Genomic DNA, 27677 nt, shown 5'->3' with positions numbered 1-27677 from the left:
GTAAACAAATCTCCTTTTGACACAAGTGTTGGGGGTGGGGAATATTAGAATGCAAAAGTAGAGTTGGATATCTAGAGGGAAAAGAAAAACTTTGCTACAAATATTCAATGCCAATCACATTCCTTTAAAATTTTTCAATAATACAAGAATACCATCTCATCTTAAATAGTTTGTAAAACTATGTGAGACAATAACCATTAAAGCATTTCTCTTACTGTTTAATGATTTTAATAGTAATACGACTAAGTTTTTAACCATAATTAACACTATAACAAAATCAAAAGCAAATATGCTGTCCATGTATATTTTGAAAGATAATCATATAATCACAAAATACACACTCATATATAAACTTACGTTTTGGTGGCAGAAAACAGTATTTCTCGTCATTAGTTAAATTGCCGCAAGAAATAAGAGTTGAGTTTGATCCACATTCTTTTTGTATGGCTAAAAACAGTAAAAAGGTGAGAAATATTTTTAAAATGTTTTCAAAATGTCCTCCTGATTTTCCAACTTCAAAACTTAGAAATAATCATGCAAGCTTTATTTATCCATTTTGAGAAATATTAAATTTTGGTTTTCAGAACTAAACAAAACAAAAAATATATATATTTAAAAAATGACGGAATTTTAAAGAAAATCCTTTTATTTTTATAATCCTGCTTTCAGTTTACCTTTCAAATAACATTGTCATTGTTGTAGATGAAATTTATGTTTTTACAGATGAAACAATAATAGTGTGTGTGTGTGTGTGTACATATATACGTCCCCATAACTGAGCAGCTCAACAAAAAGAGAATAAAATACCCTGTTTGAAGTAAGTACTGGAGTTAATTTAATGAAGTAAACCCTTAAAGATGCTACCCAGCACGCATACATACATACATACATACATACATACATACATACATCATCATCATCATCATCATCATCAGTACATACATAATCAAGAAGACCTGTCCTCCACAGGTGAAGAGTATTGATCTCCAAGAGCCCTGTGCTGGTGCCATGTAAAAAGCATCCTTGTCAGTGCTACATAAGCAGCACCTGACACTCTCTCTAAAGTGGTTGGCATTAGGAAGGGCATCCAGCCATAGAAACCAAGCCAAATCAAACTGGAACCTGGTGCAGCTCTCCAACTTGCTAGCTCTGGTCAAACTGTCCAATCCATGCCAGCTTGGATAGAAAGCGTTAAAGGAGGAGGTGATGTTAACATTTTTCCGATCCTCAGTAAAAAGAAAACCCATACATGTTAAGAGGGCAACAGAAGTAAAGACTAAGCAAGATGTCAGATTATAGACATTTATTTTCGTTTTTAATTAACAAAGTAAAAGTTAGCTCCCTTGAACTACAATTTTGCGGTAACAGTTTGATGCTTTAAGAGGTTAAAATGTTGATGATAATCATGATTGTGTGTGTGTGTGTGTGTGTGTGTGTGTGTGTGTGTGTGTGTGTGTTGTGTGTGTGTGTGTGCGTGTGCGTGTGTGTGTGCGTGAGCGTGCGTACACGTGCATGTATGTGTGTGTGTGCGTGCGTGCATGCATGTCTGCGTGCGTGCATGCATGTCTGCGTGCGTGCATGCATGTCTGCGTGCGTGCATGCATGCATGTCTGCGTGCGTGTCTGTGTGTGCGTGTGCGTGCGTGCTCTTATGTGTGTGCTAAATTAGGGGTCTGTTTGTATAAACTTATTCCTTTCTGCCTTTACTTGTTTTAGTCATTCGACTGCGACAATACTGGGACACTGCCCCCAAAGGATTTAGTTAATAATCGAGTTGACCCCAGAACTGTTCTCTTCTGCTAACTCTGGGACTTATTTTATCAGTTCTTTTAGCTGAACTGCCACGTCATGGGAATATAAATTAATCACGGAAGACTCCTTCCTGTGCATTTGTTTATACAATACATACAATGATGATCTCACACACACACACATTTATTTCATGCATACATCATCATCATCATCATCATCATTTAACCTCAGCTTTGCAGGCTGGCATGGGTTGGACCGTTTGACTGAGGACTGGTGAGCCAGAGGCTGCACCAGCTCAATCTGACCTGGCAAAGTTTCCCCAACTGGATGCCCTTCCTAACGCCAACTATTCTGATAGCGTAGTGGGTGCCTTTACATGCCACTGGCACGAGGGCCAGTCAGGCGGTTCTGGCAACGACCACACTCAAAAGGTGTTTTTTACGTGCTACCTGCATGAGAGCCAGTCTGGTGGTACTGGCAACGACCACACTCGAAAGTTGTTTTTCACGTGCCACCAGCACATGTGCCTGTAAGGCGATGCTGGCAATGATCATGCTCGAATGTTGCTTTTCATGTGTCACTGGCATGGGAGTCAATCCATGACCCTGGTAACGATCACCCTCAGATGTACTTTTAACATTCCACTGACACGAGTGCCAATCAGGTTGTACTGTCATTGGCCACGTCAGTGATTTTGATTTGTTTACACTTGCCTCAATAGGTCTTTGCAAGCAAACTTCATTGTCCAATGAATGAGGGTACTCATAATTGGGCTGGTTACACCTGCTGGCATAGGCCATGGGCTATGGTCTCACTTGTCTTGTCGGGTCTTCTCAAGCACAGCATATCTCCAAAGGCCTCAGTCAGTAGTCATTGCCTCAGTAACGCCCAATGTTCTAAGGTTGTGCTTCACCACCTCATCCCAGGTTTTCCTGGAACTACCTTTCCACAAGTTCCCTCAACTGCTAGGGTGTGACACTTTCTCACACAGCTGTCCTCATTCATTCACAACACATGGCCATACCAGCACAGTCGTCTCTCTTGAACACCACATCTGATGCTTCTGAAATCCAACTTTTCTGTCAGGGCGCTTACACTGTCATGTTTGGACACTGACATTACACATCCAGCGAAGCATACTGGCTTCTTTCTTTGCAAGTTTACGCATGTCCTCAGCAGTCAAGCACAATATATATAAATCAAATGCGTGTGTGTGTGTGTCACCATTACTTAACATCTGTGTTCCATACTGGCATGGGTTAAACAGTTTGCCAGGTTCTGATGGGCCCAAGAACTGCATCCTATGACAACATTTACTTTGATATGGTTTCTATGGTTGGATGCCCTTCCTAGCACCAACCACCACCGCTGATCATGTTGGCATGCAGTTTCCAAGACTGAACATTGAGTGAGGAGGTGGTACTTTATGCTTGGAGAATAAGGACTAGAAAAGGATAAGGTACAAAAAAAAATGGCTGGAACAAAACTGATTTCTTGTTGTAGAGGAGCAACATGACCATTCACCTTTTAAAAGAGAACGTCAAGGAGGTGGGGTTGGGGGGGAAAAACAGTGGTGATGAGATGTCAGGGTGAACCTTCAAGATACGAGGTGGGTAGGAATGGGTGGGGGTGCAGGGGACAGGAGAGAATGGAGGAGTAGGGGGTGTCTGTTAATGCAGAGGGCAGAAGAATAGAAATGATGATACAGTAAAGAGAAAGATGAACAAAAGAGAGATGACATGTTATTGGGTAGGTTGCAGGAGTGGATGGGGGAAGAGAGAGAGAGAGAGAAAGGAAGGTGCAAGTATTTGTGGAGGGCGTGTATAGGTAGACAAATGGATGGATAATTTGATAGATGGATGCATGTATGGCTATGTGACTACGAGGTTTGCTTTGCAAACACTTGGTGCTAAGTTCAGTCCCACTGCTCACTAGAAAACCATCCTTTCTTTGTATGTGGCTGATAATTTCTGTTTGTGCAGCAAGCAAATCACCATCCCATATATGGGAACAGTATTCCACTCTGAATCAGGCAAGATTTGTTGATGAAAAGCCATTACAGAACTAGCTTTCTGTTATGAAACAAAAAATGCATTAGGTCCATGAATAGAATACTTACTTAAACATGTACTTTTACAGGAGTATTTGGAAATGCCTTTTACACATTTGGGGAATAATAAACCACAGAAGTAATGAGCAGTCAATGAGGAACATTTCCTGACCAACACTGGTTCAGCATGTGTCTGAAAACTACGTTTCATAGATTCTAAATCATTATCATTCATAAGATTTGGAGCCATTGTCTTAGAATAACCAGCTTGCACACATGTTGGGAAGTCCATCACAATACACAAATCTGGTGAAAATAAAATGTAAATGATATTACATATAATATGCAAACAAAGAAAATGAGAGAATACATATACATATATGCACACACAAACACACACACACACAAAAAACACACACACAAACACACACACACACAAACACACAAACACACACAACACACACACACACAAAAAACACACACACAAACACACACACAACAACACACAAACACACACAAACACACACACACACACACACACACACAACGTATGTAATACAGAAAGATATTGCAAAGTAAAATTCAAATCTCTATTGCTCCTTATAAGCAAAGCAGTGTGACGAAGGTAAGTATAAGCACAACTATGTGCTTAAGAAGTCTTCCAAAGAGCACATCGATCTCAATGTGTCCGATCGTGGCTAGCACCTTCTGTTCCAGCTGAGGCTGGATTATCCCTCTTTATGGATGACTTTGCAAATGGCAGTGGCTGTAATTTCTCTAAGATGCTAAAACAGTTTGATTAGCATTTGAAGCTATAACTGTAGACACTAAGATGATTACCAGAAGTTATTAAATTACTTGCTCAGCATCAATTATGCCACCCTCATCTACAAGGCCACCTGCATGTACATCAATTATGTCACCCTCATCTACAAGGCCACCTGCACGTACATCAATTATGTCACCCTCATCTACAAGGCCACCTGCACGTACATCAATTATGTCACCCTCATCTACAAGGCCACCTGCACGTACATCAATTATGTCACCCTCATCTACAAGGCCACCTGCACGTACATTAATTATGTCACCCTCATCTACAAGGCCACCTGCACGTACATCAATTATGTCACCCTCATCTACAAGGCCACCTGCACGTACATCAATTATGTCACCCTCATCTACAAGGCCACCTGCACGTACATCAATTATGTCATCCTCATCTACAAGGCCACCTGCACGTACATCAATTATGTCACCCTCATCTACAAGGCCACCTGCATGTACATCAATTATGTCACCCTCATCTACAAGGCCACCTGCATGTACATCAATTATGTCACCCTCATCTACAAGGCCACCTGCACGTACATCAATTATGTCACCCTCATCTACAAGGCCACCTGCACGTACATCAATTATGTCATCCTCGTCTACAAGGCCACCTGCACGTACATCAATTATGTCACCCTCATCTACAAGGCCACCTGCATGTACATCAATTATGTCACCCTCATCTACAAGGCCACCTGCACGTACATCAATTATGTCACCCTCATCTACAAGGCCACCTGCACGTACATCAATTATGTCATCCTCATCTACAAGGCCACCTGCACGTACATCAATTATGTCATCCTCATCTACAAGGCCACCTGCACGTACATCAATTATGTCACCCTCATCTACAAGGCCACCTGCACGTACATCAATTATGTCACCCTCATCTACAAGGCCACCTGCACGTACATCAATTATGTCACCCTCATCTACAAGGCCACCTGCACGTACATCAATTATGTCATCCTCATCTACAAGGCCACCTGCACGTACATCAATTATGTCACCCTCATCTACAAGCACCTGCATGTACATCAATTATGTCACCCTCATCTACAAGGCCACCTGCACGTACATCAATTATGTCACCCTCATCTACAAGGCCACCTGCACGTACATCAATTATGTCATCCTCATCTACAAGGCCACCTGCACTACATAATTATGTCACCCTCATCTACAAGGCCACCTGCATGTACATCAATTATGTCACCCTCATCTACAAGGCCACCTGCATGTACATCAATTATGTCATCCTCATCTACAAGGCCACCTGCATGTACATCAATTATGCCACCCTCATCTACAAGGCCACCTGCATGTACATCAATTATGTCATCCTCATCTACAAGGCCACCTGCACGTACATCAATTATGTCATCCTCATCTACAAGGCCACCTGCACGTACATCAATTATGTCACCCTCATCTACAAGGCCACCTGCATGTACATCAATTATGCCACCCTCATCTACAAGGCCACCTGCATGTACATCAATTATGTCATCCTCATCTACAAGGCCACCTGCACGTACATCAATTATGTCATCCTCATCTACAAGGCCACCTGCACGTACATCAATTATGTCACCCTCATCTACAAGGCCACCTGCACGTACATCAATTATGTCATCCTCATCTACAAGGCCACCTGCACGTACATCAATTATGTCACCCTCATCTACAAGGCCACCTGCACGTACATCAATTATGTCACCCTCATCTACAAGGCCACCTGCATGTACATCAATTATGTCATCCTCATCTACAAGGCCACCTGCACGTACATCAATTATGCCACCCTCATCTACAAGGCCACCTGCATGTACATCAATTATGTCATCCTCATCTACAAGGCCACCTGCACGTACATCAATTATGTCATCCTCATCTACAAGGCCACCTGCACGTACATCAATTATGTCACCCTCATCTACAAGGCCACCTGCATGTACATCAATTATGCCACCTCATCTACAAGGCCACCTGCATGTACATCAATTATGTCATCCTCATCTACAAGGCCACCTGCACGTACATCAATTATGTCATCCTCATCTACAAGGCCACCTGCACGTACATCAATTATGTCACCCTCATCTACAAGGCCACCTGCACGTACATCAATTATGTCATCCTCATCTACAAGGCCACCTGCACGTACATTAATTATGTCACCCTCATCTACAAGGCCACCTGCACGTACATCAATTATGTCACCCTCATCTACAAGGCCACCTGCATGTACATCAATTATGTCATCCTCATCTACAAGGCCACCTGCATGTACATCAATTATGTCATCCTCATCTACAAGGCCACCTGCACGTACATCAATTATGTCATCCTCATCTACAAGGCCACCTGCACGTACATCAATTATGTCATCCTCATCTACAAGGCCACCTGCACGTACATCAATTATGTCACCCTCATCTACAAGGCCACCTGCACGTACATTAATTATGTCACCCTCATCTACAAGGCCACCTGCACGTACATCAATTATGTCATCCTCATCTACAAGGCCACCTGCACGTACATCATTATGCCACCCTCATCTACAAGGCCACCTGCATGTACATCAATTATGTCATCCTCATCTACAAGGCCACCTGCACGTACATCAATTATGTCACCCTCATCTACAAGGCCACCTGCATACATCAATTATGTCATCCTCATCTACAAGGCCACCTGCACGTACATTAATTATGTCACCCTCATCTACAAGGCCACCTGCACGTACATCAATTATGTCATCCTCATCTACAAGGCCACCTGCACGTACATTAATTATGTCACCCTCATCTACAAGGCCACCTGCACGTACATCAATTATGTCATCCTCATCTACAAGGCCACTGCTGCACGTACATTATTATGTCACCCTCATCTACAAGGCCACCTGCACGTACATTAATTATGTCACCCTCATCTACAAGGCCACCTGCACGTACATCAATTATGTCATCCTCATCTACAAGGCCACCTGCACGTACATCAATTATGCCACCCTCATCTACAAGGCCACCTGCATGTACATCAATTATGTCATCCTCATCTACAAGGCCACCTGCACGTACATTAATTATGTCCCCTCATCTACAAGGCCACCTGCACGTACATCAATTATGCCACCCTCATCTACAAGGCCACCTGCATGTACATCAATTATGTCATCCTCATCTACAAGGCCACCTGCACGTACATCAATTATGTCACCCTCATCTACAAGGCCACCTGCACGTACATCAATTATGCCACCCTCATCTACAAGGCCACCTGCATGTACATCAATTATGTCATCCTCATCTACAAGGCCACCTGCACGTACATCAATTATGTCACCCTCATCTACAAGGCCACCTGCACGTACATCAATTATGCCACCCTCATCTACAAGGCCACCTGCATGTACATCAATTATGTCATCCTCATCTACAAGGCCACCTGCACGTACATCAATTATGTCACCCTCATCTACAAGGCCACCTGCACGTACATCAATTATGCCACCCTCATCTACAAGGCCACCTGCATGTACATCAATTATGTCATCCTCATCTACAAGGCCACCTGCACGTACATTAATTATGTCACCCTCATCTACAAGGCCACCTGCACGTACATCAATTATGTCATCCTCATCTACAAGGCCACCTGCACGTACATCAATTATGCCACCCTCATCTACAAGGCCACCTGCACGTACATCAATTATGCCACCCTCATCTACAAGGCCACCTGCATGTACATCAATTATGTCACCCTCATCTACAAGGCCACCTGCACGTACATCAATTATGTCACCCTCATCTATAACAATTATGTCATCCCCATCTGCATCCATTAGGCCTCCATAGCTAAATTAATTATACCATCCTCATTTAAATCCTCATCTATAATGTAGCTCATATCAACAATAAATAATCTAACCTGGAGTTAATGTTGTAACCTCTGCTTTTGTTGTTGTGGTTGTTGTTGTTGTTGTTGGTGGTGTTGACGTCATATTTGTGACCCCAGGACCTGTAAAGGAAAGGAAAACCATTTAATTGATTTATTTATAATTAACAGAAAAAAAAACAGGAATATGATTGTAAAACAAAGAAAATAATGAAAAGAAAAAAAACATAAAGATGAATATTTACGGTCTGTTGTTATATTTGGTGGAAGAAAGCAATACGCTTTGTCATCAATTAAGAAATCACAATCAAAGATTATTGCCGATTCTCCACAGTCTCGTTTCACAGCTGAAATAGAAATAATACTTTATTTAAACAAATTCTTGTTTATAATAGAATGTGATTGTAAACGAGAAGCTGTGTTCTATCAATACGAGGTGGTTTCAAAAAGTTCCAGAAATAGCTCTATCATGTCTCAACAGATGGCAGCACATGGTTGCAGGTACAGTGAGAGATAGCAGTGACCTTCATGAGGCAGTGTGCCAAGTGACATCACTGGGTTTACTTCACAAGTTGTGAAATTTGTGTTTTTGTGATCAGATGTATGCTGTAGTCTGTGATTTTGTCATGGACAGGAACAAAAAGCCAACATAAGCCCAAGATATAGAAGACTCGGTAGGACTGAACCCCAAACCATGAGACAGGTAAACAAACATTTTTAACCACATAGCTTTACCTGCATTTATGGATGGATGGATGGATGGATGGATGAATGATTTTTTTTGTGTGTATGTATGTGTATACATGAGTGTGTATGTATAGATTACCCAAACATACACACGCGCTCAAAGAAACAGAATGAATTTGAAATTTTCTAACACATCTCTGGGAATTATCTAAAATTATATTTATACATCTTTGGAATAACGCAGAAATGTTATCACAAAGTAAGCTTACCTAGACAAGTTGTTTGACATGAATATCGACTTTGTCCCAAAGCATTGCACTGTGGGAAAATGACACCACACACATAGTGCAAAGCAAGTGGAGAGCATTTGCGTTGGATAACAGGCGAGGCCAGGGAGTTGAAAGTTTTCTCTGCTGATTGGTAGTCTTCATCATTAAAGAGATTTGGAAACATGGTGTGCTTGTAGCCAGCTTGTTCACAAACATGAGATTTCATATCAAAGCAAAGATCTACAAAGATGAAACAAAGACAAAAAAAGGAAGAAATGAAGTATTAAAATGTGATGCAGATGCACTGATACAGCAAATCACATTATATTTATATATATATATATATATATATATATATATATATATATATATATATATATATATTAGCATGAACACATATATACATACACATATGCATGAGTGTGTGTGTGTGTGTTTTAACACACTTGTATACTGTTGTGCATGTGTGTTTGTTTAATTGAAGACAAGTTTTGAGCATCAAATTTGAAAGTTAATGCTGTAAAAACAAAATCATCATTCTGCGGCAGCAGCACCCCCACCCCTCCCGCTTGTTTTGATGTATTAATTAGAAATGTGTATATTTTGTATATTTTGAAGAGTAAAATTGTTGTTGGACTTGTGAAACTTTCTGAAATTATGTCAGAGCTCCTATTTTTCTGAATTATGTTTTGATGTCTTTCTGGAGATGTTTACGAGTTTGTGATTCTGTGTGTGTGTGTGTGTGTGTGTGTGTGTGTGTGTGTAAGAGAGAGAGAGAGAGAAATACAGATACAGTTTAAATCTTCTTATTGACTATTATTTCACATGGAATCACAGTTGATGTTGATCTCAGTATTGATCTTTACTTTTTCTCAATCTCTCGAAAGAGCTGTTCTTCACTCCTGCTCCAGAGCGTCGGCTGCGGGGTCATTCCGAAAAGCTCTACCTGCGACGATTTCATCTCAATCAAAGGAGAGGAGCTTTCTCCGTCCGGATTGCGGATCCGTGGAACAAGCTGCCAGACGAGATGGTGAAGATGCCGACGACCGCTTTGTTCAAAGCCTCCCTTGACCTCAAGTGGCCTGAACTTTTTAGATGAACACCACCCTGTACTTAACTCCATGTCCCCCTACATGGCCTTACTATTTGCTTTTGAGCCAAATTAACTAACTAACTAACTTCTTATTTGATAAGTATTCCAGACATTAGATATTGATTGTGATGGATTTTTCATTTTTTTTTTTTTTTGGTAAAGTAGGGAGCAATTTAAGAAGGATTTGGTTGCAAATTTCAGCAAGGTAAACCCCTGTTTAGAAGCTTCCAAGGCTGATCTAAACTTTTTAGTTATGTGTGGGTGTAATGGTCGTTTTGATAATAATGTTTATAGTAATGATGATGACCTTGAAAATGAAGAGGATAATGACAAAGAGGATGAAGATAATAGTGATAATAACAATAACAGGGTTAGTGAGGATGAAGATAATGTTAGAGATAGCAACAATGATGACAATATAGAAAATGAAGACGATGATGATGATAAAGACACCATTGATATTAAGAATAATAATGATAACATGGAAAATGAAAATGTCAGTAATGCTCATTGCAACCAGCGTGTCTATGGTCAGGATGATAATTAATGACAAAAATAATAATAGAATAATAAAGGTTATAATACCAGGTGCTGGAGTTTGTGACTTTGTTGTCGTACTGGAGACAGTGGCTGCAACAAAAATAAATATCATGTCACAGCAGTTTGGAAATAGATAAAACTCAGCAAACTACGCCATCCACCCGACGCTCAGCCATTCTCTAACAAACCAGTGTAATGTTTCTTGGACATGCCTACCCTCACAAACACACACATACTACATATATAAGAAAAATGATATCTAAAACAATAGACTGTATATAAATGAAAAAGAAAACAATGAGAAATATGTGGGGTTGAACAAAGATTATTTAATTAACATAATACATTATCATTAAGATAAATGTCATCAACTTTCAGGTGTTTAAAAGTCTACAGCCAGTCTGTGACAATTTGTTTGTACCAGAATTATCTTCTAAGAGAAATATCATTAAATGATGCTAGACAGGTTGAAACGATTGTAGTGATCAATAAAGATTCTTATGTCTTCTGTTCCGAGCATTAATCACACGCCCAACAAACGTGCTTTACTGGAAAACTAATAGGTGTATACCGTGCGATTTATTAACTAATATATATATATATAAACAATTACAAAGAATACGGAAACTGGTACATGTTTCAAATTTTTCTTTTAATTTTACGGTTGGTCATACAGCATAATTAGTTGGTTAAAGTGACTAACACTATGCTGTGTGACCAACTGTAAAATGAAAAGAAAAACTTGAAAGATGTACCAGTCTCTGCATTCTTTGTAATTGTTTGAAATTTACACTTTTGAAAATATGGATAATCCAGTGAAGTGCACCCAGAGTTATCCATCAGAAGAATTGCAGTGAGATTGTTAATACTAAGTAATCACCAATGGTTATTACTACCTGATGCAGTTAACCAAAACCTGGGACATTCCCATAGAGCTATTATTGAACCTGCCTGGATAATTATACACACACGCACACATCTATATGTGTGTGTGTATGTATAATTTATTTTAAATGATAGGGTATGATTTGAAGGGGATTTGACTTCTATATCAAGCAGGTTACACAATGATCTACTTCAGTGTAGGCAGAGAGGATAGTATTATACAATGTTCCTATAATCCTACTAATTTCAGGATTAAAAATATTAACTAAGAATGTCATTTTAATTAGTCAGGGACAACTGTTAGAAAATAGAAGCAACAAACAGTAAGAAAACAGGCAGGACGTACTTGGTGCAGTGGTGTGTGGTTCAGGTAGGAAACAATACGTCTCGTCATCAACCAAATTTTCACATGGCAGGAGAGTTGCATTTTTACCACAGTTCTTTTCTACGGCTGGTATAAGAAAAGAGAAAGAGAGAGAGAGGTAATAGATTTGTGAATTTAAAACATGGTGGTTCAGGCAACACTGAGTATATTTTGAGTGAGTAATTAATGTCTGAATTCAGTCAGTTCTGCTTAATTGCATAATTGGTAATTACATAATTCAATTAATGGTATCTTGCTTCAAAACACTTGAATTCTTTGACATCAAACATGTAAAATTAATGAATTTAATTGTATGTTATAAAAAAAGTCAAAGTTGGTTGATTATATGAAACTGTTTCAGATTTTCTTAATAATCAAGTACAAAATGTAGCATAAAATTTAAGATTTTTGTGATTTTGTAGTTAGAATGTGATTCTTGATTGAAGTAATTCTGTTTTTAAAATGAGCTAAAATGACTAAAGTCAATGCTTTATGTTTTACAAAACACCAATTTCAATAAGTCAAATGTATTCACTGTTGCGATGAGTTATTTTTGTAAATAAATGTTATTGATGTATTTTCGAAGATAAATTGTATAAAAACATTAGTTTTACACCAAGCATTAAAAGGGTGGTATTTTGTTGTTTTTATCAACTGCATTATCAACCATCGCACAAACAATAACTCTGAGCACCTCTTCAAAATCCACCCATCTAACACCCGTGGACATATTTACAAAATAAGAAAACAGCACAGCTCCTATGACTTCAGGAAACATTTTTTCACGCTGAGAGTTGCTGAAGCGTGGAACAAACTGCCGGCATCAGTTGTTAGTTGTCAGAGCACTGCATCCTTCAAAACTTCCATGTTTCCTGAGATTCGCCAACACTACACTTGATTTTCTCCCCTCCATACACACACAAGCATGTTCACTTTCCAGACATTTCTACATTGCTGCATGTACTTTATATGCACTTTCTGACAAGTTGTGGTGCACCTGAGCACTGTATACAATAATTTCATTATTATTATTATTATTATCCTAAATCTGACTGTTGTTATTTTAGTTTTATTTCACCAGACTGCTCCTAGCTGTCATTATTAAGTTATTCAAAGTGTATGAAAATTATTGTTGGGATGACTGGATAATCTTGTCTAATTAACCCTTTCGTGACCAACCCAGCTGAAACCGGCTCTGGCTCTGAGTACAAATGTCTTGTTTTAATAAGTTTTGAATTAAAATCTTCCACCAAACCTTAGTCACAATTTATGTTCCTAACACTAGCTGAATGATAACCAAATTATTTTACTAAATTCTTTGTTATATTTAAAGTAATTGAAAGAAACACAGTGCATCTCAAAATAAATACAGTAATGAAAGGGTTAAAGAATATCAACGGGATTTAAAGGATCAATAACAAACATAGCTTATACTGGGGGAGAAAATGGGTAAATTAGGAATCCCTAAAATGTATTGTGAATTTTATAAAATTTTACTTTATTACATAATCCCTACATGTGCAACATGGTCACAATAGCTTACCACTGATAATATGACTGACAAACTTATAATTTATTACCTATTCCTGTTAATTACATATGGATTTCAACCATTAAGGCCATGCAATTAAACAAAACAGACTGTAGTTATGTCAAAACGAAAAGGAAGGTGTAAAATTTAGTTAAGTAATTCTTGTAATGAAAGAAATGGCTACCCAGAGGGTAGATGAAGCAAATAAAGTTGGGTGGGGAGAGATCATACAAAGTAGGGGCTGATAGGGTTTTCTCTTATTTTTACTATTGTTCCATGTCAATGCTACTGTTGATTTTTCTTCTTTTGTTTTATTATTTTGGTGGGGTTTGAGACTGTCCTCTTTATGATTCCATGACTACCACTCATGTAGTTCTCTCTCCCTTACAACATTGAAAGTTTTTTTTAAAGAATAAGGCATCCCATGACTGAAACTAACAACATAATAAATGTCGTTTCAAAAATAATTCTTATTTTCCAAAATTATTCAAAATCCAATTTCAATGTTTTAGCTTAATCAGATTCATGGTTTCACAGTAATGATTGCTTTCCAAATCTTAAAAGCTTCATCACTCACTGAGTCCATCCCAATCCAGTATATTCTCATGTTGATAAACAAATGAAATGCACCAAAACTAAGCATTATCTCCTGGTTTCTTCCAGAAACTCCCTTAGACTTTAGTGCCCATGACACAAGCAATCCAGTAAGCTAATCCAATAGCTACCTGTTTTGGAAATCCCTGTTCTAGGCACTACATCACACCTAATTACTTTATCCTAAATTTCAAATTTCACCGACCTTCTCTTTGACTCATCAGGTAAATTCCTCCAGCATTTCCTTCCTATATTTTATCTCCCAGAAACAACAGAACACATTTATGTTCTGAACCTTACCCCAGGAAATTCTTTACAATCATCATAATCAAAATAATAAACAAGTGAAATAATTAGTGAAATAATTTCAACAAGATATTTCTTACTTACCAAGACAAGTGGACTTGCAAGAATATTTTGCTTGACCATTTTCACATTTTGGGAACAACAAACCACACATATAGTGTAAACTGAGGGGAGAACAACCACTGTTTATGATGGGAAGTGCAGAAGTATTAAATGATATTATGGCTCCTTCAGCAGTTTCACCTTTGATATTTGGGAACATGGTTCGAGAATAGCCAGCATCAAGACATTTCTGGAACTTCAGTGGGAAACAGTTGTCTGTCAAAGATATAAAAGAGTTTAGAAAATGCAGTTGGCAGATTTAAACAATTCAGTTTCATATGATGTATTGAATGAGAAATATTAACTTAACAGAAACATTGATAAAATGTAAAAACCATATGGACAGATTTTTGTTGGAAACCATCAAGTTTTGGACATGTATTGGGAAATGATGATAGAAGGGATATATAAGGGGACAGTTCAGAACTTGTTAGGCGGCCTATAAAAAAATATAAGGTAAGATAAAGCAAAAGAGAATGAGGTTTTATTTCAAGTATTATCATCATAACTACCATTTGACTGTTGTTAAGATAGCCACAACCCTTCTACATAATCCTATCTCAAATTTATTTATCTATACCTGCTACATCATTTGGTTTTCATGTCTAAGCAACTTCTGAATGTAATGGAGATACAATGTGAGGGGTTGGAGTTTTAATAGACAAAAAAATTAAATTTCTAAATAGTAAATCCTTTATGAATTTAGGCAGTTGAGAGCTTACAGTCAGGTTATGGTATCGAATACTCGATATTATAAATATGTTTATACTAAATAGACTCTCTCTGAAGGGAGATAACAATGTAAACTAAACTCAGTATAGCATGTTGCTGCTCTATATTCAATGGGAGAACAGAAGAGAAATCAACAACTTTGTCAGTTAACTTAAAATGGTTATAGTACAATGCCGCCATTTATTTTGCAATATCATCATCGTTCAACGTCCGTCTTCCATGCTAACAAATATCCTTTTAGTAATGGAGAAAGACAAAATCAATCTCAACAAAAATTTCAATTCAGTAAAAAAATCAATTAGTTTTTCTTCTTTTATTGGAAAAGTGACTTTATACCATAACAGTGGACATTAATAGGATATTCAAGTCATTAATAATGACGATAGAATTTGAAATGATCTCAGCTTTTCATCTTAAGTACAATCTATGAAGAGTATTTTACCTAGCTATATTATAACGTTGAAACTAAAACAATTGCAGCCTTGAAGACACATATCAGCCATTCAAAAACATTGGCTGTTAATTTCACTTAAACATTTATTATTTGGTGTCAAAATGTTCATTGCACCAACTGCAGCATGGTCACTGACATGATTCCACTGTATTGGCTGCAGTTGGTGCAATGAACATTTGTATATTCTTTACGCATAACACCTCAAAGCATAGTCTGACCGAATATCATTCAAGTTTCTTATAATGAATACAAAATCATGAGTTAGAAATCCATTGAAATAACATACAACCCACAATGATGTGACAATGGCAATAATGATGATGATGATATGGAAAAATAAAAGTATAATTTACCGTTTATATCTGTAGTTTTGTGTGTAATTACTGTTGTCTGATGAACAGTGTAGGTAGAACTGGCAGGAACTGAAGAATTAAAAAACATTCAGAGATAAACAAAACCAATTCCTTTGACAACACTATCATCACAATTGACAAAGAAGAGAGAGGGAAAAGCAACAACATGTGGGGTGGGGGGAGAGAATGGAGGGAAGAGAGAAGAGAAAAAGTTGCAGATTTTGATTTCAGATTGTTTCTTCTTTGGACAACACATTCATTTTTATCTGCAGCATCAGTTTTTCTGGTAATTTAGTGCGCCAAGACGAGGACATTTGAAATAGCAGCCACGAGTGTAATGGGTAGGACTGTTTTACACAAGTCTGACTTTGTGTGGATGTCCTAGTATGCAGTCCTGCAAATTATATTCACCTTGGACAGTCGTACCGATGATCTACAGACAATTACATAAGTTACGTAAGTAAGATTGCGTAATTTGTTGATAGTGAAACATGTATGCAAATAATCCATATTTTTATTACTTTTTCTTTTGTCTTGCTCGATTACGTTTTGGTTGTTTTGCTAAATAAATTTTTCTTGAGAACATTTCTTAGTGATGATATCGTAGCGGATCTATTTCTAGCATATGGGTGCCCACATAGTGGTTTCCCTCTAACATATATATATATATATATATATATATATATATATATATATATTATTTTATTTTATTTTATTTTATTGAAGCTGAAAAACTGTATAAACTATTAACTCAGAGTTTCATGACTCCATTCATCAGACAGTCAGCAGTATTCAGAACTGACAATAGTTTCATAGTTTATAACCATTTATATGTATTCATGATTGTAGGTAAATAGATACATAAAATTGTTTACCTGAAGTTGTTGTAGAAGACACAGGAAGGAAACAATGTTCTTCACTGTCAGACAAGCCTCCACAATCAAGAATTGTACTGTTAGAGCCACAGCCCTTTTGAACAGCTAATAGTATAAAGAAAAAGAAAACAATCATCAAAAGATTAAAAAAATATGCCTAAATATTTGTTTTGTTTATTGCACAAACACGCAGCCTTAAATATTTAGCATGAAAAGAAAAGAATAAAATAAAATATAGTTAATAAATTCAATTTATAGAGTGAAGAAATGTTTGAAATGTATCCATGTAGAAATTGTGAAGATGTGTAACCTAGCGGTTAGGATGTTGCATTCAGAATTGTACAATGAGGGTTTCAATTCCCAGACTAGGCAGTGTGTTGCATTGTTGAACAAAACACTTCATTTAACATTGCTGCAGACCACTAAGCTGCAAATGAATGCCAGCAATAGCCGAGAAGTTAGCTCTGCAACAGACTGTATCCCATTCACTGTTCAGTGAGATGTGCTATAATATCAGCCCCTTATGTGCATGAAAGCTCAACAAAGCTCTGGCCTTATGACACCTAAGTCTTATGGAAGACTTAATCGAATGTAGAAATTAATACAGGGTTTTGGTAAAGAAGGTGTTTTTTTACCTTTGCATTTTTTTTAGATATAGATGTATTATATTTGTATTTACATAATGAATGTATTTGTATTGCACGTGTGTAACACTATACACAGAGATACATGGGAGTGTATGCATATGTATGCATTAGTATGAATGCATATATGCCTTTCATATCTATACAGTTGTTTATTTATTTGTATATATGTACACAATTTATAGCTGGACTCCTCATCATGCAGTTCACACAAAGACAAATTGTATTGAACAGGAGAGAAAAATGAGAAATAAAATACTTAATGTTCTAAGTGGTTTGCTATGGGACAGCTACTGTTAACCAGTAGAAGGAGTTGCATCTGGCAAGTCAGAGAGGTTTTTCTAAAGGTTTTTAATTGAACTTTGCTAACATGCCAACAGGTCAAGATGAACTCAGACTTTTGATTTAACATCATGATGGATTGTGGAATGTTTTTCTGATGCAAAGATTACATTTCTTAGATTTATTTATCATCACTATCATCATCATTTAACATCCATCTTTCATGCTGGTATGAGTTGGATGGTTTGACAGGAGCTGATAAGCCAGAGTAGCATGCCAAGCTCCTCTGTCTGCTTTAACATGGTTTTTATAAATTTATTGAAACAATCAAAACCCAGTTATTTTATTTTTACTCTCTTTCTTTCAACTTCTGTTTGTTTTAAATAAATTATAAATACATGGAACTATATTCCAAAAGTAGTAGTGGAAAGAAGTCTCTAAAACATGAATGACTGGTAGAAATTTTGCCAGCTTTTATATCAGCAGAATTTTTGGAGACAACTTTCCTGTAGAGAACATTCAGTAAATTAGCCACATTATACCCACACCCTCCTGACAGACCCTGCACTGGTGCCTGACAGACGTTTTACATGTACATGAGCAGTATTTCTTTTCTCTATTTTATTGATGTTCTATCAATAATGGCCTCAAAAAAAAAAAAAAAAATACACAGTGAATATTTTTTGGCTGCTATTGGAATAATAATATCTTTAGCCATAAGCCAATTGCTTTATTTAGAAATCTTTTTCTGTGTTGTCAGCTTTTTTCTTTTATTACTTTCTTAAATAAGGTAAGTTGTTGATGCAATGTTTCAATACATATTTTCCCCAGTTGATTTCAGGAACACCAATATTCTTGTAGAAGAACATGGATTGGACCAGAAATCTTGTATGTACCAAGTAAGTCAGATATTTTAATGACTGATCTGTGGTTTCAAAGCACATGGCCAGCAGCACAAGACCACCTTGACCAGTAAGATCAATGTAACTAATGCTCTTCTCGAACAGGAAAAATATGAGGAGGGCTCCAATTCCAGAGGGTTGGCAGACCCACAACACAGGACTGATACTAGAGATTAGAGTAGGGACTGGGGGAGGGTGTTATGGTGAGGATGAGAGAAGGAGAGATATGTGAGTCGGGGTTAAAGGACTCTCCAATAGCTGTAGAATTGGTGGAATAAGGGTACAGTAAATTTATAGAGCAGAGGCTGGAGTAGTAACTTCAAGCCAACTAATCAGATGATCTTTATATTTTGGATGAATGGTTTCAGATGCAGTCCCATTCTGTGGTTGCCTGGAACAAGGGTCTCCTGTTATGGCTCCAGGTCAACAAACAAAGACGTTGAAATTCTGCCATGACAAATTCTGTCTGACAGAATGACAGAATGAGAAAATGGATGTAAAAATGGCAGCTATAGTAGCAGTGGTAATGATGGCAAGGACAATAATGACAACAAAGAATCTAGGGTGTCAGTGAGTGATACAGATGTACCATACCAAGTCTTTAAAGAGAAGGAATGTGGAGAAAAAGAAAACAGGAAAGAGAGAGAATGAACAAGATATTTCTGACTTACCAAGACAAGTGGACTTGCAAGAGAATTTTGCTTGACCATTTTCACATTTTGGGAACAACAAACCACACATATAGTGTAAACTGAGGGGAGAACAACCACTGTTTATGATGGGAAGTGCAAAAGTATTAAATGATATTATGGCTCCTTCAGCAGTTTCACCTTTGATATTTGGGAACATGGTTCGAGAATAGCCAGCATCAAGACATTTCTGGAACTTCAGTGGGAAACAGTTCTCTGTCAAAGATATAAAAGAGTTTAGAAAATGCAGTTGGCAGATTTAAACAATTCAATTTCATATGATGTATTGAATGAGAAATATTAACTTAGCAGAAACATTGATAAAATGTAAAAACCATTAAGAATATGGACAGATATATGTTGGAAACCATCAAGTTTTGGACATGTATTGGGAAAGGATGATACATTCTTTCTAGGGTAAAGATATATTTTTTAATATTTGGGTTCCTTAGAAAAGATAAAGTTGAGTGATAGAGAAGGAAATACATATTTTAGGAATTAGGGACCAGAATGTTTGCTACACAAAACAGTAAAATTTGTGAATAAGAAGTCATAAATTTAGACGCTTAGATACTTACAGGGACATTATGCCAACCATTTTTGAACATAATAAAACCATTTATTTTTGAACAGACAATTTTTGTAGAGAGTTAAGAATACAGTTAACTGAAATTCTTGTAATATATTTTTAAAATATATTTCTTGAACCAATCACAGCAGAATTCTGATTCATGAGGAAATAGGTGAAATTTTTCACCAAATTTCAATTGTTGTTAATTCAAATATTTTATAAGCAGCATGTTAGAGAAAGTTCGAATTAAAAAGTACAATATGTCCATATTGTGGAACAGCAGATAGGAAGATGTATTATTTGTTCTTCTTTTTTATGTTTGACAGACAGTCAAGAGGATTCTTTGAATATATTTATATGCTGATGGTATTTAGAACTTTAGGCGGCGAGCTAGCAGAAGTGTTAGCACGCCGGGCAAAATGCTTTGCGGTACTTCGTCTGCTGTTACGTTGTGAGTTCAAATTCCGCCGAGGTTGACTTTGCCTTTCATCCTTTCAGGGTCGATAAATTAAGTACCAGTTACGCACTGGGGTCGATGTAATCGACATAATACCTATGTCTGTCCTTGTTTGTCCCCTCTATGTTTAGCCCCTTGTGGGTAATAAAGAAATAGGTATTTAGAACTTTAGAGATTCCTAACTTCTCCTGGACAAAGGTCAGTCTCTCACCAAGTCGTCAATGTATGGATTTCAGCCCACTACTCTTAGCTAAATGAAACACTTCACAATTATATAAGACCCCAGCCATATAGTGCTGGAGTGTTCTTTTCCATAATTGCTATTTTCATGTAGATCAAGTGAGTAATAGAAATATTTTCCAGGGAAACAGCAAAGTATGTATGACAAGTCAGAAAAAACTGTTCCTAAACAACTTGGTTTGCAGTAATTCAAAATCCTAACAGCTTGGGTAGCAATAATTTCTCTTAAAACAATTGGTGTATATGTTAAAAGAGTAAACTAAAAAGATTATTCAAATTATGAGAAACCATGAGTGAGCTGTGTTAAACTAAGTCAGGAGATGCATGAAGAGATAGAGGACGAATATAAGAAAATATAAGCAGTTTACCATTTATTTGTGTTGTTGTCCGTGTAACATCTGTTGCTGTTGATTGATGGTGAATGCTGGAGGATGTGGTGCTGCCTGAAAAAGGGAAAGAATTAAAGCATAAAAAAAATATCACTATTTTATTTAACAACAATATCACCATAAGGCCATTAAGTGTTAATATCCTCTCTTGTCACATCTAAAGCTAACACAATAGTGTGTGGTTAGAGGAGATACTAGTAATTTCATTCTTTGACACAAATTAATTAAACTAATTGATTAAACTAGTTTGAAAATATATTTAAAACAAAAAACAATGAAAAATATCAAACAATTTTGATAGAATGCACTTTTTTATAAAGGCTGTTTTGAACAAGTAGATTTATTAAATCATCAGACTATTCTCAATTTATCTTCAGTGACTGAGATAACATACAAATCTATACAAATCTCCCTTAAACTATATTTTGTATTCTAAAGAGTCATTACAAAATGTAATCCTAGATAAACTATGGAAAAAAAAAACTTTGGTTATATGTTGATGATAGATGGCCCAGGGTTAAACAACAATTAGTTTCATCTAATGATCCCTGCAATTATAAGAATACTGGTCAGAGTAGACGTGTTTTATGATAGATATCCCCAATGCCAACCCTAATTTCTTTTACTGCCCTATAGTCAATAAAATAATTAACGGTGATATAATGAGGTGATCCAATTAGTAATACCATCTTTCTGCCAAAACATCAAAGTGGCCACCTGTGAGGTGAAATTGTAAAAAATAACAAGTCTTTGGGACATACTGCAACAATGATGGTAGGGTTTCATCACATGAAATAATTTAAATTAGGGGCTGAGTAGCTGGAGAAGGAAGACATACTTGATGCTGTGGTGTGTGGTTCAGGTAGGAAACAATACGTCTTGTCATCAACCAAATAATCACATGGCAGGAGAGTTGCATTTTTACCACAGTTCTTTTCTACGGCTGGTATAAGAAAAGAGAGAGAAAGAGGTAATAGATTTGTGAATTTAAAACATGGTGGTTCAGGCAACATTGTGTATTCTTTAATTGAGCAAACAGTAAAAAAAATTTATGTTGTGATAAAAAATTGACAGAGTAAATGCTATAAAAAAGGAGACGTCACCCAAGTAAGAATTTGACTGGGTAATTCAAACAAAAAGCAAAACAAATCAACCAAAGTAGAATAGAATAAAGTATTTGATGTAAATATAATAAAAGGTATGATCTGCCAAATAATTGGTAAAACAATGAATGAAAAATTGGTGATTTAATATGAGGTGATGCAAGATAGAATGCCACTTGAGAATGAATTAAAGATGAATCTTTATATAGAGAAAGATAATCTGAGTAGAATTTCAGACATAATAATACTGTAAATGGAAAGGAAGTTAATAAATCCAAACCACATTGTTGCAATGAAATTACTGTGAGAATTATATAACAGTCTCCATGTTAGAGAAACACAGTCATAACAGATATAAATCTGTCCAGAAATGACATCCTTCTTGATCAATAAACCTAGTGAATATGTTTCCCTACATCGATCATGGATGAAATGTATTCTTAATTATTATTCTACAAAGTTGATTACGAATCATTTCTGTTCAGGATGAAATGACTTTGGCCGAACATAACTGACACTACAAGAGAAAATCCTCTCCGCCGTCTCTCACTTTTTATCTTCCTCTCCCTCCCTACCCGACCCCCTCAAAATTTCAGATTTTCAACTTTGCTGCTTTATTCTTTACTTTGCCTTTTCACAGTAACTAGGTACACTCAGCCACATCAGCAGTCTAGTCAACCTTCCATAAGTATGCCATTAGATCTTTTAGTCTCAAAGCAAGCACAATTCCCATGACATTCTACAAAGCCCTTCAAAATGCTCCCAATGGAGTGAGTTCCACTAAAGACACCAAAGTTGTCACGAAATAGGGTTAAACTGGTTGATGAATTATGTCTGCTACTCATTTAGTCAATAGCAAGATTTGAATTCATTATCTGAACAATTTGATGTGGACACCTCTGATGAGAATCCAAGAATCTGAGTTCAAATTCCACTCCTGGCAACTTTGCCTTACATCCTTGTGGGGTCGATAAATTAAGTACCAGGGAAACACTGGGGTCAATATAATCGACTGTCCCCCTCCCTTCAAATTTCAGGCCTTGTGCTGATAGAAAGCTGATATTGTTATAGAGTGTGTTAAAATTTTGTTGCCATCTGTTTTATTGCTGATCACGATAAGCATTATCTCCTGGTTTCTTCCAGAAACTCCCTTACATTTTAGTGCCCATGACACAAGCAATCCAGTAAGCTATTCCAATAGCTACATGTTTTGGAGTTCCCTGTTCTAGGCACTACATCACACCTAATTACTTTATCCTAAATTTCAAATTTCACCAACCTTCTCTTTGACTCATCAGGTAAATTCCTCCAGCATTTCCTTCCTATATTTTATCTCCCAGAAACAACAGAACACATTTATGTTCTGAACCTTACCCCAGGAAATTCTTTACAATCATCATAATCAAAATAATAAACAAGTGAAATAATTAGTGAAACAATTTCAACAAGATATTTCTCACTTACCGAGACAAGTGGACTTGCAAGAATATTTTGCTTGACCATTTTCACATTTTGGGAACAACAAACCACACATATAGTGTAAACTGAGGGGAGAACAACCACTGTTTATGATGGGAAGTGCAGAAGTATTAAATGATATTATGGCTTCTTCAGCAGTTTCACCTTTGATATTTGGGGACATGGTTCGAGAATAGCCAGCATCAAGACATTTCTGGAACTTCAGTGGGAAACAGTTGTCTGTCAAAGATATAAAAGAATTTAGAAAATGCAGTTGGCAGATTTAAACAATTCAGTTTCGTATGATGTATTGAATGAGAAATATTAACTTAGCAGAAACATTGATAAAATGTAAAAACCATTAAGAATATGGACAGATATATGTTGGAAACCATCAAGTTTTGGACATGTATTGGGAAAGGATGATGCATTCTTTCTAGGGTAAAGATATATTTTTTAATATTTGGGTTCCTTAGAAAAGATAAAGTTGAGTGATAGAGAAGGAAATACATATTTTAGGAATTAGGGACCAGAATGTTTGCTACACAAAACAGTAAAATTTGTGAATAAGAAGTCATAAATTTAGACTCTTAGATACTTACAGGGACATTATGCTAACCATTATTAAACATAATAAAACCATTTATTTTTGAAAAGACAATTTTTGTAGAGAGTTAAGAATATAGTTAACTGAAATTCATGTAATATATTCTTAAAGTACAGGGTGGCCACAAAGTCACGCACCATGGGAGATATCAAGTATACTTTATTAGCAATGAAATGTTCATAGTGTTGGCAATGTAGCTCTAAACAAGTGTTCATATGGAATTTGAAATTGTGATGAACCCTCTCAAATAGCTGTTCATTGCCATTGACTTGTTCACATGCTTCAACAATTCTTTGAAGAAGTCTTTGGTCACTATCTTTTCAGAATACACAAGGGAGTTAATGTAGCCCCAGAAGAAAAAGTCTATGGGAGTTAAATATGGTGTCTGTGATGCCCATTCAACTGGCTTGCAATGCTCAAGCCATCTCCCTAGAAAATGTTCATTCAGAAAATCATGAACCTGTAATGCATAAAGGGGCAGAGTCCCATCCTACTGAAACCAGATGGGATTTCCCCTTCCAAGTGAATGCACATGAGGCGTCATATTGTTGCCAAGCATGTCCAGATACGAATCACCTGTCACAGAGCCCTCAAAATAAAATTACTTGATTGTGGAAAATCCCACACCACACCATTACCTTGCCCCCACATTGTTGATTATCTGCCTCCATGCACTGAGGATTGGTTTGTGAGTAATATCGGAAGTTGTGAAAAGAGATAAAAAAAAAGAGAATGTTAGCAATTTCACATATTGCAGGATGGTGCGGGACTTTATGGCCACCCTGTATCTTTCTTGAACAATAGAGAGACAGAAAACAAAATTAGTCACAGCAGAATTCTGATCCGTGAGGAAATCAGAGAAAATTCTCACCAAGTTTCAGTTGTCACTAAGACTCTACCAATTCATGTGATGTTTTTATTTGCTCTTTACTCTTTTACTTGTTTCAGTTATTTGACTGCAGCCATGCTGGAGCACCACCTTTAGTCGAATCAAATCGACCCCAGGACTTATTCTTTGTAAGCCTAGTACTTATTCTATCGGTCTCTTTTGCCAAACCACTAAGTGACAGGGACATAAACACACCAGTATCAGTTGTCAAACTATGTTGGGGGGACAAACACAGACACACAAATAGACATATATATATACACATATATATATATATAGATATACATATATATACAACGGGCTTCGTTCAGTTTCCGTCTACCAAATCCACTCACAAGGCTTTGATCGGCCTGAGGCTATAGTAGAAGACACTTGCCCAAGGTGCCACGTAGTGGGACTGAACCCAGAACCATGTGGTTGGTAAGCAAGCTACTTACCACACAGCCACTCCTGCACCTATTTATTTTAATAATTTTTTGTGGTGTTGTAGTATTTTTACTTGATATATGATATGTGATAAAGTGGGGGGTTTTTTTGTAAAGACTGCAATGCAGTCCAAGTTAAGTGTGTGTGATCACTAGGGGAAGATCATTAAAGATTAGCACAAAGCCCAGCATTTGTAGCAACTTTGAGGGTCTTAAATATGAAAGAGCAGTATGGGGGTGGATGTTTTGTACTGTTGGAAAATACTTGAGTGTCTTGTCTCCTATGGCAGATGTTTTTAAGACCTATGTCCATGGTGTCAGGGCAGGTTTGATGTGTGTTGAGTTTTTGTTTGTATAAAGTGAAAATGGAATAATATAGACAGAAGCCGAAGCCATAACTAAAACTGAACATGATTGGGGTAGAGTAATGGAATTAATTGGAAAGTTTAAATAATGTATGGAGATTTTTGAACAATAAGGAATTCTTGGGATAATGGGTTGAAGTTTGTGAAGAAATCTAATGTTTGGAATTGGTTAGAAAGTTAAGAAACAGATGACATATGGATAAAAGAAAAACAAAGAGATGAGAGGAAGGTGAGATTTATGAAAATGAAGCAAAACAATTTCTACCTTTTATACCTGTAGTTGTTAATTTTGATGTTGTTGTTGGCATTCCTGTTGTTGTTGTTGTTGTTGTTGGCACACTTGGTGTTGTTGTTGTTGGCACTTCTGTTGTTGTTGTTGATGTTGTTGTCGATGTTGTTGTTGTTTTTGTTGTTGTTGGCACTTCTGTTATTGTTGATGGTGTTGTTAGCACTTTTGTTGTTGTTGTTGGCACTTCTGTTGTTATCGTTGTTGTTGCTGTTGTTGTTGTTGTTGGCACTGCTGGTGTTGTTGGATAGTTTGTACTGTGTGTGGTAAACTGACCTGTAAGATGAAATAGCAGATTCAGAGAAAAATCCTCCACAAAGACAACCAACAAACAGTTGAAAAAGAATTATTTTACATATTCACTTCCACTGATTTCAGCTGACATTTCCTTTTACCTGTTCCCTCATCAATCACTAAACGATTCCCTTTTATCTTGATTGTTGTGTTTACACATTTCCTTTGACTGCATCCAAATCTTTATTTCTAATACATTTTCCATAGTTTTAGTAGTTTGATATGAATTCTGACAACATTTTACAGCACAGTAATATAAATAAAAGGGTCGTGCTTAGAAGACTGAACTTATCATCCTAGATTGGCTACTGCCATCTTGTGAGTTTATTTAACCCTTTAACATTCAGATTTCTTTGATTAATTCAGAACAATGTGAATAAATAAGCACTACATTTGACATACATCATCCTGCAACTTTGAGATTTCTATGGTGTGTTTGTATATTTTGAGAATGCCATTGTAGGGTGAGTGTGTGAGGCTGGACCTGGTCAGTTTTAACATAACACAGGTAGAATATTTGGGCCCAATATGGCTGGATTAAATGCTAAAAAGTTAAGCAAGACGAGTTGAATTAGCAAGTAATAACTTTGCCCACCACCACCTAAAAGCATTATTGTATGGACAATCAAAGCAACGGTCTTTACAGTTTAGCAGATGGCACACACAACACATCTACTGAACTTTCTACACATTTTTTTTTTTTTCAAAATTTAGCAGCCACAATTAACCTGTTCTAACATACAA

General features: G+C 36.9%; 1 protein-coding gene across 2 annotated transcripts in view; it reads right to left on the bottom strand.

Moving 5' to 3' along the window:
- Positions 1-27677, bottom strand: part of LOC115223468 — a 196976-nt gene that overhangs the window by 33938 nt on the left and 135361 nt on the right. For both annotated transcript variants that reach the window (XM_036512597.1, XM_036512598.1), the window contains exons 6-22: positions 26814-26915; positions 26706-26732; positions 26628-26657; positions 24074-24307; positions 22345-22449; positions 21486-21560; positions 19832-20065; positions 17333-17437; positions 16458-16526; positions 14901-15134; positions 12368-12472; positions 11182-11226; positions 9504-9743; positions 8793-8894; positions 8581-8670; positions 3871-4107; positions 358-447 (exon numbers count right to left, since the gene is read on the bottom strand). In XM_036512597.1, the coding sequence (XP_036368490.1) occupies positions 358-447; positions 3871-4107; positions 8581-8670; positions 8793-8894; positions 9504-9743; positions 11182-11226; positions 12368-12472; positions 14901-15134; positions 16458-16526; positions 17333-17437; positions 19832-20065; positions 21486-21560; positions 22345-22449; positions 24074-24307; positions 26628-26657; positions 26706-26732; positions 26814-26915 (2124 nt within the window). The remainder of the gene's footprint in view (positions 1-357; positions 448-3870; positions 4108-8580; positions 8671-8792; positions 8895-9503; positions 9744-11181; positions 11227-12367; positions 12473-14900; positions 15135-16457; positions 16527-17332; positions 17438-19831; positions 20066-21485; positions 21561-22344; positions 22450-24073; positions 24308-26627; positions 26658-26705; positions 26733-26813; positions 26916-27677) is intronic.

Source organism: Octopus sinensis, linkage group LG23, assembly GCF_006345805.1.
Source record: "Octopus sinensis linkage group LG23, ASM634580v1, whole genome shotgun sequence".
Taxonomy (NCBI): domain Eukaryota; kingdom Metazoa; phylum Mollusca; class Cephalopoda; order Octopoda; family Octopodidae; genus Octopus; species Octopus sinensis.
Note: the sequence above shows the minus strand (reverse complement) of the source record. Positions and strands in the feature narration are given on the sequence as shown.